General features: G+C 40.0%; 1 protein-coding gene across 6 annotated transcripts in view; it reads right to left on the reverse strand.

Annotated features, from left to right (window-relative positions):
* Positions 1-11,932, reverse strand: part of GPSM2 (G protein signaling modulator 2) — a 28,439-nt gene extending 16,507 nt beyond the window's left edge. For 4 of the 6 annotated variants that reach the window (XM_042029959.1, XM_042029958.1, XM_042029955.1 and 1 more), the window contains exons 1-2: positions 11,844-11,932; positions 1,001-1,302 (exon numbers count right to left, since the gene is read on the reverse strand). In XM_042029959.1, coding sequence (XP_041885893.1) covers positions 1,001-1,062 — 62 coding nt within the window. In that variant the 5' untranslated portion in view covers positions 1,063-1,302; positions 11,844-11,932. Of the gene's footprint in view, positions 1-1,000; positions 1,303-2,884; positions 2,909-11,843 lie in introns of those variants that run through there. The other 2 variants (XM_042029956.1, XM_042029960.1) reach the window with 2 other exon arrangements.
* Positions 11,933-11,999: the final 67 nt, after the last annotated feature.

Genomic DNA, 11,999 nt, shown 5'->3' on the forward strand with positions numbered 1-11,999 from the left:
TTTGCTAATTTTTCTCCTTACAGAGCATGAAAAAGCTTCTCCAGCGGGTTGCACTGCTAGCCAGGACACTGGACTTGTATGACATGAAGCAAAGTACTTCTCTTCTATGAAATGGAAGAGAAGACCAATCCAACAGCAATCTAACATTGTCAGAATGTTGAAAGGATTAATTTTAAACCATAGCATGTGCTGTCTTACAAATATAGGTAGTGCCTTATTGCTGTTAGCTAGTGATGAAAAGGTGTCCAAAGAAAGGATGGCCAGGGTAGGGGTGGGGGGAGCACACAAGAACCACATTTTTTATTTATTTTTAAACAATCATCTCAGTCTTCCAGTGTCCCTTCCTATTGAATGAGCTGCAAGATTTGCCCTTCCAAGCACCATGCACTACACAATGCTTCTGTAGTTCAGCTCCATTAGAGCGAGTCTGCAATGCTAACACGTCGTCCCATGTCTGTAAAGGGGATTCAGAAGAAAAATGCTAAAAGCTCTCAGAAGGGAAATCCCATATCCTCTTCACTTGCAAGAACAGTATTTTTGAGTCCAAGGCACCAAGGCAGTTTTCATCTACCAATCAAACCTCTATCTTAAGCAAGGAAAACACCTCATCATTCACCAAAACAATAATGGGACAAGTACAGAGAACTTTAGCAGACAAAACTCAGCAATTTGCATAGGCAGCCCAACAGCTAAAAGAGGGAGCAAGTATTACCCTGCAGGCATCATACAATTCTACCCCAAGTACAAAGAAATACAGACAATAATGTACTATTCCGCTACCATGCAAGTTCCAATACTACACAATCATGTAATCATACTAATATAATCTGCTACATAGCAAAAGTGAATTTTCATCATTCAAAAATCAAGAAAAAAATAGGTTTAATTTTCAGTTTCAATAACACTACTAGCAGAGATACCAAACTATTTGTTGAAACTTGTTTAGCTTTCTATTATTAATAGCACTTATTAATTTACAGCAAAATTACCAGAGTCTTACCTGTATCGTACGTGAAAGGAACGATCTTCAGGCATGCTTATCAAAACATTATTTTCCGCCATTGAGTTACATTATCAGTAGAGAAAGTAATACTGTTCTGTAGTAGGGTAAGTACTTTATTATGGAGAATTGTTGTCAGAGCACCATTCCAGTTAGTATATTAAGAAGCTGGAGTAAAGATATCCTAAGCTCCTGTAGAAAAACTCTTCTTTGTTACTGAGGTAAGGAGGTCACTGCCAGACATCTCAGAAATGTTCATGTTCTTTCATCTGTGGCCCTTTAAGCTCCATTCAGCCGCATTTCTGCAAAGGGAACACAAGATGCTTGCCTTGAAGTCTCATAGTCAGTTAATAACGCATCAGCATTTGCAGCTGATGTAAAAGCATAACACTGCTCCTACCAAGCAGGAAATGTCAATCAAGAACTTGAAGGCAGAGCCACAGCCTTCTACACAGACATGGCAATTCCTGTATGCAAGCAAGAAAGCTGAAGAGGTTTAACAAAAACCAACACTCTCTTCTCTTGGAGACTTTGAAGTATTTACCCTTGTTAGTACTCTTTGGCCTCATGAAGTAACAGGCAAAAACCTTAAAGGATGAAAGGCATAATATAGAACAGATCCCTAAGTGCTTTACATGTGAACACTGCTGCTGAAACACTGATCATCAGCTGAAGGCCAGAAGTGAGAAATGGTTGGCACAATCCCATCTGGAGATTGTCCCACCTGGAATACTGCAAGCACAGCAGCCAGCAAGGGTTTAAGATCCATATTCACTTTTCTCCTCCCTGCTCCAAAAGAAAAGGGGGGAGGTATGGGAATTTGGAGGGTGAGGAGTGTAACACTGGCTTCCTATTCAAAAACTCTGCAGCACTGCGATGTGAGCTCCAAACTATGATTCAAAGAAATTGCAGAAGCCAGCATGGAAATATTAGACATGTTTAGGGCTGGCTGGGAAAAGATTAACAGAAAAGAAACCCTGTAATCAAAAGTTTACCCACTTTTAAACATATTTTTAGTAGAGATAGTGACATATTTATGCCTCAGTACTATTACCATCTTTTGCAAGTAAACACAGAGTTGTGTAATTCACAAATGCATATTTCATCAAGAGACTGCAGAGCTGTCAAAATGACAGGAACAGAGCTCAGATTCAGAGCTGTCACAAGAAGAATATGTAAACCTCTATATTTAATTGTCGATATAGGCCATGCCTTTTCCTCTCATTAGTTTTATCAAGTCCCAGCTGTGAAGATTCATGCTTCTTATCATCCTCTACCTTGACAGCAGCCCTCAGACAGACTATCCGCATTCTTCCAATTAAACAACTATTTTGCCCTTCCATGCTCATCACTACAATTATTTGGCATCAACAAGTGGGTGTGGGTGTATTTTTGCAATTATGAAGTGTGACACCCACAGGTTACAATACCACTGCAACCCACACACTGGGCAGGCTGTGTTCCAGGTATTCACTCGGTGGAAGTTTGTCCAACCTCACATCAGGTAACTCATACAGGCAGATGGCCCTAAGCCACCCAGTCTACAGCACCCCCCCACCCCCTCCCATGAGCACTCCTGCTGCTCAGCAAATCCAAGGGATTTGGAAGTTCTCTTCCACAGAGGGAGACACGACAAACTAAAAAGTGTGTACTTTGGCAACCTCCACAGATCATGAAATGACGACTGTGGTAATTTGTTTGCATATTTATATGGTAATGGTAACTAACTGAATAATTTAAAAAGCTTTTTTTAAAAATAAAAAGCCAACTTTAATAAAAAACCCCAGTTATACTTAAAAAGTACATCAGAAGATCTGCATTTGTTTAAATATCAGTTATTTTTAGCAGTACATTTCACATCAGCTGTTTATAGTTTCACTATACCTGAGCTACACTTCTGTCCTCATCCTCTGATTGATGCCACCATCTCCCAAGAGCTGGAACCACTACTCCTGCTTTCTTCCCTCCTTACTGGCCATACAGCACATTCCTAGTCTTGTGAGGGTGATACGGACACACCCACATTGGCCAACACATCATCATCACCGATCCAACCAAAATTACTGGGTCTGCTCTTCATACCTCACTTCTTCACGCGTAAGTCATTAGCATGTCAATTACACCTTCAGCCATGCCAACGTGTAATCAGTAACCAAACCTAAATCATATTAATTAGAGTGGGGAATACAAAATTCAGGGGGTGGAAGTCTAACACTTGCACAGACAGCATCTCTCAGGTGTAAACTGGCCTTGGGAGGACTGGAGTACAGCAAACTCAGCCTTGCTCTTTCAACTGCTGCACCCTAACTACTGAGAGCATCTCTATGTAACCAAGCCTTGACTGAGATGGTGATCAGCATGGAATTGGCTCAGGGGACACAGGGCTCCAGCAGAAAAGCCTAAGGAATTAAGAGGCCTCAGGAGAAGTTCTACACTGTCAGCACAACTAACAGTGAAACAGGTGTTCTCCTAAACTTGCGTTTTTAATTAAAATTTTATGTAGCTTGAAAAAGTCACTTGGGGCTTACTAGGAAAAAAAGCTGTATTAATACAATCCAGCTGCTTTAAATTTATTCTCTCCACACCTCAGAGCAATACAAAATCTCTATCCCCGTTGAAGAGCTGCCTTTCAGGAAAGCATAAATAAAAAACTGAAGTTGTATACACAACTTGTACATGCACAATTTTACTAAGTACAGGAATTTCTAGGGTTTTTTGTAATTTAAAAGTAGCAGCAAAAAGTCTGCAGAGAAAAGATTGGGTCCCCTTCAGAAGTGGAAAATTAACCTGGTGTTACTAATTACACGGTTGTTTGATACTGAAACAGAAACGAACAGCAGCATTGCCACCCCCAAATCAAATGAAGCAAGGCAGAAGTTGGGCAATCAACTGTGGCAGCCACTCCACAGCCCACCACAGACAAAACGTGCACTGTATCAACTCTTTTTCAGGAGAAAATGGTGAGCCATATTTAGGGATTACTCACCCTGGCTATCAACAGTTAAAGGATATTCAATTAAACCATGAATAAAATGGTAAATTTGCCTCAATTCAATGCTCGATCTAAAAAAATGTACTTATTGCTGTCAGAAAGTCACTTTTCTTTCTTTTTTCTATTAAATCACAGATTTACATAGAAGCTATATGAATACAGATGGAGTCTGCATGATGAAAGTACATCTCAACCTTCCATTAACATCCCTGCACTGAATCAGTGATACAAATGCCAAGACTGGAACGAGGCTCACTCTCTCTCAAGAGAAATTCTAGAAGAAACCAAGGCTCGCCATCTTTAATACTAATCAGTATGTTTCAAGTTCCTGACAGTGATAAAACAATAGTTGCTACTTCTTTCCCAAAAGCCTGTATGCAAGCTAATAGTCCTAGTCATCACAACTTCCAGACAGGTGTTTCATGTTTTAAGGCATTTTCCATTTGATTACAATTTTGAGTTGCAATTATTTGATTACATACTATAAATTTTATCTCAATGGTAGACAATGAGTTTAATCAGGTTGCAATTCTTAAATACACTGAATGTCTACAATAGATCCTTTCATTTTAACTTTTGACAGAAAACACTATTTCTGCACAGGTGAAAATTCATCAGCAAGCAACATAAAGCCAATACTGTGATTTATTTGCAGTACACAGAACTAATAGTCACAATACAGTTGGAGAAGATTTTTTTTTTTCTCCTTCATTACCTCAAAACACTATATTTTAAGCAGCTTCATTTGCTCCTTCCCTCAACCCACACCTTCTTTCTTCGAATTTGTCAGAAGATCAAAAGTACTGCTTTGCTTATATAGTCACATGGCTGGGCAGCTGACAGACCCTGACCGGTCACTTGGGGGCTGGTGCAATATCAAACAGTTCCGTTCCTTCTGCCTTTCCCTAAAGGAGATGATCAAGTCATGCCTTCTCTCCCCATCTGCTATTTCTCACAAATCTGTGGGAAAGGAGTATCTGCCAAATGAAGTCATCACTGACTGAGAGATTCAAAAGCTATTAGAGGAAAGTACAGATAGAGGCATCAACTGCATAAATTGCATTTCCTGAGCAAAACTAGTGACAGGGACTTGTTTAAAGATTAAGACAAATTTCCCAATGGTGAACAAAGTTTGAATTTCCTTTCAGAAAGATGCTATGCATGGGTAGGAGAAAAAAAAGAAAAAAAAAAAGATGAAAAGAAGCTTGAACTGGATCATCTGAAAACAAAACAGAGCTTTGCATACCCTGTGAATGAAGAAACAGACGGCACAACAACAAAAATATACCAACAGTTCCATTACCAAAATAGAGATCAGCTTGGCTTCAGTCCTTCAGAATACAAAAAAGCATATAAATACAAATAGCACAAGTAACACTCATAGCATTCTCTATTTTAGTTTTCAATGCTGTTTCAAGGATATTATCTAAATTTACCTGAATTAATGAATAAGCCTAAAATGAACCACCAAAAAAACCCTTAAAACTTCACATCAAGTTTAATACTGTATTTACATGGTAAACAGCATCATCATTAGCATTTCTGCAGTTAATACATATTCCTCTGTGACTGAAACTTTACGTAAATGTGTGCCATGCTGCGGAAAAGTTAATTTGTCCAAACCTTGAGCACAGTACAAGTGACTAGTCATGAGAGTGGATCATGCAAATATAAGAAACACTGTGCTAAGACGAGTTACTCTTGGCAGCTTAGTTTCAACAGCCTCTGACAGCTGTTCAACATCTGATTAGCTGAGAGCACATAGAAACCACCTTCACTGATGAGGTGAATTTGAGGTTTTATTTAGGATCATGATGATGTGGAGTAATACCTGCCCTGAAATACTGCCTTTGTCTCCTGATGGATTTCTGTGTTGAGCAGAAAACCCCAGAATAAACCACAGGGATTCTTTTAAAAGACTGGCTTAGCAGCATGCAAGCCACTTTGCAGCACACAATCCAAGTGCAGCTCACATCACACATTAACACACAGAAGAGGAAAGCTGAAGTTCATAAACAGCTCCCTGAGCTGCTCCTCCCAGGTGTGAGTGATAGAGCTCATGCTGCAGAGCCTGTATCACTAGAGAGCATGGCAAAGGCCCCACCTAAACATCCTATGCCATAGGCTCATCAGACAAGCTGCAAATAAATTAAACCACTATCTCATGCTCTTGGTTCAGATGCTTCCTCCTCCACCCCAACTATATTTACCATGCTGACTTATAAATATGGGCCCACATGAATCTAAGATGCATTGCTGAATATTGCAGACAACCCTGGAATGGCTGGAAGGGGTGGGTACTGCACTGGCTTTGGCCCACAGGTGATGTTCTTTCAGCAGACTTGTAATCCTATCAGCACACTGCTCCACAAACCTGGAATTTCACTTACAACAGTCTAACAGAGTTGGAATATGGAATATGAGGTTTTCTCTCCTTTGCCCAAATGACATGCACAGAGCTATCTTTTATATAGGAAACCATCATTTCCTTGCCAGAAAGAGAATCACCAAATTGTAACTGAGAGCATAAGTCTAGACAGGCATTTTGTAACCAGAACTGACAGATGCAGAGCTAACTACCTTTTGTGAATCAAAAGAAAGGAATTACTATAGTGAGGGAGGGAAACTTGACTCCCTTATCTCTTGAAATTATTCCATCTCCCTTTTTAGCCAGTTAATGCCCAAGACCTAATGACAGTAACAAGCAGTCTTTCCAGATAATCAACAGAAGCACAAAAGGTTAAAAAAGACCAGAAAAATACCAATAATAGAAGTTAAGATACTCATGACAACTCTATTCAAAAAATTAAAATAATTGCTAAATTAATAATTACACAAATACTATCATTATCTGTCACAAACACCTGAGTAATCTGATTGTTTTCTTCATTCCTCTCCCTAATTTCTTTCTAGCACTGTACATAAACTCAAATGAAAGAAAAGGGTTTCTGCCCAATTATTTGAGTTTCCTCATCAATTTACTCTAAATTAGTCATCAATATGACTGCAGGAAGAGAAACCCCCTAGTGACAAAGGAGCACAAGTATCCCCAGAAAAGTCCCAAGTAGGACTGCAAACTAATTTTATTGAAAATATTAATAACTGTATGAAACAAGTTAGGGAAAATATTGTATAAAACCCAAAACTACTTTACAAGATATAAATCATACTGGTTTATGAAACTCTATTTGTATTTTTTTAAAAAACTTTAAAAATATCCTAGCAATGAGATAATTTTAAATCTTGAGACGAGTAATGAAAAAAAAACAAACGCTCCACAACAATGACAGGCATCAAGCATTTCTGAGACAAATTTTGCTCACAATGAACTGAGGCTCCCAACACATCCACAACTAGAAATGAAATCATGGACTTGACACTAGAGGAACACAGCTCCAGAGCAGAGTCCAACATCTATTACCTAACTGCTAATATGGCCCTGCATTATGACAGACATGGTAAAAGAGATATTCAATTTATCACTCAATTTGTACAAAGTTTCTTTGCTTGGGGTTTTCTTTATTTCACTGGTTCCCTAAACAACAGACCCTGCTCATGGTAGGTTCTAAACAGGTAAAAGAAGGTTCATCTCCTTCATTTCACAGGTTAACTGCTCTTGGTTGCCCCTGCACTCCCACGTCTGGCATAGCTGACTGGATGCCTGACTGTTAAAGGCAAACAGAAGTCCAGGAGCATTTCCACCTGCCCTCTGGCATTTCCAGTATGTACTTTCCACATATTCTGTAGATTAGGAAGAGGATTTTTCCTCTGTTTGTGGAGTACCTAGCTGAATTGAGTGTTTGGGGCTTTAAGCAATGCTGAAGGTCTGCAACATGCCAAGCCTTTCAAACTCTGTATATCCTGCTTATTCCTTTTTCCCTTCTTTTTCTAAGAGAATCAGTATTTAACTGGAGAACAGCTTGCTAGTTGATTTACATAATTACTGTCCAGTGTGCAGGTTAAAGAACCCAGTGTAGCTAACACAAGAAACCACAAGTATTTTTATTATACAGACACTCCTGCAGATAGTTAATAGTAAGCCATCTATTTAAATCCTGAACTAGGGGAATCCCACACTACAATAAAATAAGAAAGGAGAACATGAAGTGCCAGCAAAATATAACTAATATCTCCATCATAAAACTAATCAGGCAACTGAAAACTAATTCTCTATGCAGCAAGATTAAGATTTCAGATACAAGAATAGAGCAGAAAAATATCATAGTCAAAATAGCTCAGAATTTTTCCACATATATGATACATCAAGGTATTAGGACTCCTTATCTTTTTTTCTTTTTTAATCAGAACCAGATCCAAGTTTATTTACAAATTGTCATTCACAGACTGAAAAAAAATGTTGTGCTGCCTTCTTTCCAACATCTCCCGCAACTGGGGATGAGATTTGCATTCAAGCACTTTAAGTGTACAAATGCCACAATAGACTGCAATGACAGCTCACAACACAGCAGTAACTTGTGATCCTTTTATTCATAGTGTAAGTTGAAATCATCTTCCCACAAAATTAGTTTAGTTACCAAGTTCTGAAGGTAAATTTGAACCCTGCTCCTTTGGGACAATCCCATCATGCAAATTAACATATACAAGGCCTCTCCCAGGCAACGAGACACTTGACTACCTTCAGTTTGGGAACTGGAGCATGTTATCCAATGTGAAAGAACCCCACATAGAAAGGGTTCCGCACAAAAGGTTGGCTATTTGCACATAAGCTGATAGAGCAAGTTGATCACAAATCTCTCCAATAAAACATTCCACCTAGCTTAGCTCCTGCTTGGCCTATAAAATCTCTTCAAAAGAGATACTGGTATGTAAAAGAAAGAAGACAAACATTGTACAAGCATCTTAAAAGGAAATTGAAGAAGTTACCTTAAGATTCTATAAATTAAATTTAAAAATATTAATAATCCTTAGAATCACTGGCAGTAAGACACAGTAGCAATTTAAGTGAAGCAATACAGCTGCTGTTTCAAAATTCCTAGTTGGTACAGTGGTGCTCATTCAGAGACAAATAAATCAGATACTCAGCATAACAAGCTCCTTACCACTCCAGCAAGGTTTTAGCTTGCAGGGAGCAGGTGTAGCTCTCACAGAACCTCTGTTACTCAACTGCAATGATCCATGACAGGTTAATGCCAGCGGCACTGCTTGATGCATCACCTGTGCCCCTCAGTTACCAAGTCCTAACAGCAGGCATTAACACCCTCTCTAACGAGTCTATAGCTACAACCTGTAAAAGTTGTGGTGCTGGATGAACACTCACTATAGTGAGAAGACTACGTGTTGGTTTTTTTGTGCTGTTTACTTCTTACAGACAGGTACAGTGTATTGATAGCACATCACCTATGGAAATTTAAGGAAAACAGTTTTTGTTGAAGTGCCAAATTGTAAATTGCTTTGCATATTCATTCCAACACTTGAGATGCAGCTGCAAATCTATTCAGAATCTACTCAATGCAGTTCTTCCACCAGTGTGATGACTACTGACTGGACTGCAGTCCATTTTGCCCCCACTGCCATTTTATCCACCATGTACATGCATTACTACACCAATAGAATTGGTCACAGTAGCACATCCTGTTCTCTAACAAACCAACAACCACTAGATAAGGTCCAGGCTCCAAAGTGCTACATGCAAGGAGCAAAATTCCTAAGAGTATACTAACATGGCAACAGGAGGAAAAATAGTGTAGCAACCAGAAATAACAAAGAAATAAAATAGATTTTGAGAGCCTTCTCTGCAAACCACATGTGGTTTATGCTCCCTGTAACCCAGCTGAATGAAAGCTTTCCTTCCTGTTAGTAAAAGTTTCATAATACAAATAAGTTTTATTATATGAACAAGAACCATATTCCTCAAACACTGCCAAATGTGAGTCCCAAGAGGCAACTTGACATTAATCATCTGTTCAACACTATATGTGTTTCAGACCATCTCTTACCAGTCCTTCCACTTCTGCTTTTCCTGTATTTTGCATTCCTAATATTGTGGCCTTCCACAAAACAATACCTTTTTTTCCCCGTCATGGATATTATCACTTGTATAGCTGACTTGCTACTAAAGGGCTAAAGAAAAGTTTAGGGTTTTTTCTAGCACCTGGTGTATCTCTTTGCTTTTATTTGCAGGAGCAGTGGTAACAATAACAGGCTGATCCCTCAGAAGGTGTTAAGATGATCACTCACTCCTCAAACAAAACCAACTTCATTAAGACATTAACCTTAAAAGCTAATGAAACCAAGAGCTTAGTTACAGATATGGGCAGGACAGACTAAGTTGTGGAAAGTGAAATTGATCACACAAAGGGTACAACAAACCTGGAGGACAAAAAGCACAAATATCTTGGCTATTAAATTTCAAAAGTGGAAGATGAAGAGAAATGAAAAAATTATAAACTCTAAAAAAATGCTATTTGTCCATAGTTTTAACTACTGAACTCCCCTTATATTCAGTAGTTAAAACTATGGACAAACAGCTTTTTTTTTTTTTTTTAGGAAAAAGCTTTTTAAAACTTAGTCTGACCTTTGAACCATCAATTTGTGAAGTAATTCTGCAGCAAGAGTAGCAGGAATGTACAATCCTAAGTAGTTTTAAGATGCTTGAAAGAGTTACAAGAGCATTTAAACAACAGCATGCTAAATAAAGCAACTTTAGAAGACCCACACAAGTTTCTTCTATGAAGAAAGTTTCTTCAATGAAGTTTCTTCAATGAAGCTTAGGTTTCAGGTAAATTTTGTCCCACCTTTATACGGAAGTAACTGGAAGTACAAAGTCCTTCCTATTGAAGAAGAACGCATAACCACAGTCCAGAAGACTTGCTAACCATTAATTAAACTAGTAAGAAGGCACATTTGGACAAGCCCACAAATTAGTTTTAACACACTTTAAAGATATATAAGCAATGAATTCAGAAGGACTATATCATGAGGAGGACTTTTCTGCTAGCATTTTCAGGTCTAATAAAATTCTCAATTAAATAAGAGGTATAAAGTTTCCAGACAAAATTTAAGCAAGGACTAGAATCTCTTAACTTTTTGAGATGCAAGACTCAGCACATTCTTCCAAATTCTGATGGTTGCACAGCTCTCCATGGCAACACAGGATACATGAGCCCTGGCAAGAATCTAACAGGAACAGCACATTAGGCTGAAAAAGCTTCTAAAGCAGAAGAAAGGCCACAACTTCAAGATGTGGTAAAATTCGTGTCTTGGCAATCAGGTCAATACAGGGATAGAGAACAATTTCCGATTTACTATGCATCTCCACTGAAAAAGTGACGAAGCAATAGAAGGGCAGCAACTACACTAGCAAAACCTACACAGTCTAGTAGATAAATGAGACTAGGTCTGGTATAATCCGAGTTTAGATATGCCACAACACAATGCTTAAGTCAAGCTCTTGAACAAGAGTTTAGAGCTTGTTCCCTGTATAACTCGCTCCTCGCGTTATGCTTGCAGATCCTTCGGTTCCGGTTCTTTTAACAGCTTATTTCATTCCCACCCTTATACTTTTATTCTCGATTAATTCATCTCGTTAAGCATACCAGTGCCCAAAGCCGCCCGATGCAGAGCCCTGCTGGTACGGGCTCCCTTCAGAGACACCAGGGCGATCTGTGGCACACAGCCCGCCCGCGCCGGGCACGGGTACCGCCTGCCTTTGTTCGCCAAGGGCGCTCGGCGGCTGCCGGCACTCACCGGGTTCGCACAGCACTGCCCACAGCGGGCCGCACCGCGACTTTAATCGCCAAAACACCGGGCCGTTCGGGGCCCGCAGCAGCTGCCGGGGCCGCGCTCGGAGCCCTCGTCCTGGCACCCAGCGCTCCCCGGCGCCCCGCTCACCTGTGTACCGGGCCGGCGGAGCTCTGAGGGGCCGGCGCAGCTCTGAGGGGCCGGCGGGGCCGAGCGGGGCTGTGAGGGGCGGCAGGACCCGCCCGCCCACGCGCAGCCGCTCCTCGAACCCGCCAATCGCCGCCGCACGCGCCGGCCCCAGGGGCG

Source organism: Corvus kubaryi, unplaced genomic scaffold (genome assembly GCF_017639235.1).
Source record: "Corvus kubaryi isolate FWS band 111438036 unplaced genomic scaffold, C.kubaryi_AGA036_p1.0 37334, whole genome shotgun sequence".
NCBI lineage: Eukaryota > Metazoa > Chordata > Aves > Passeriformes > Corvidae > Corvus > Corvus kubaryi.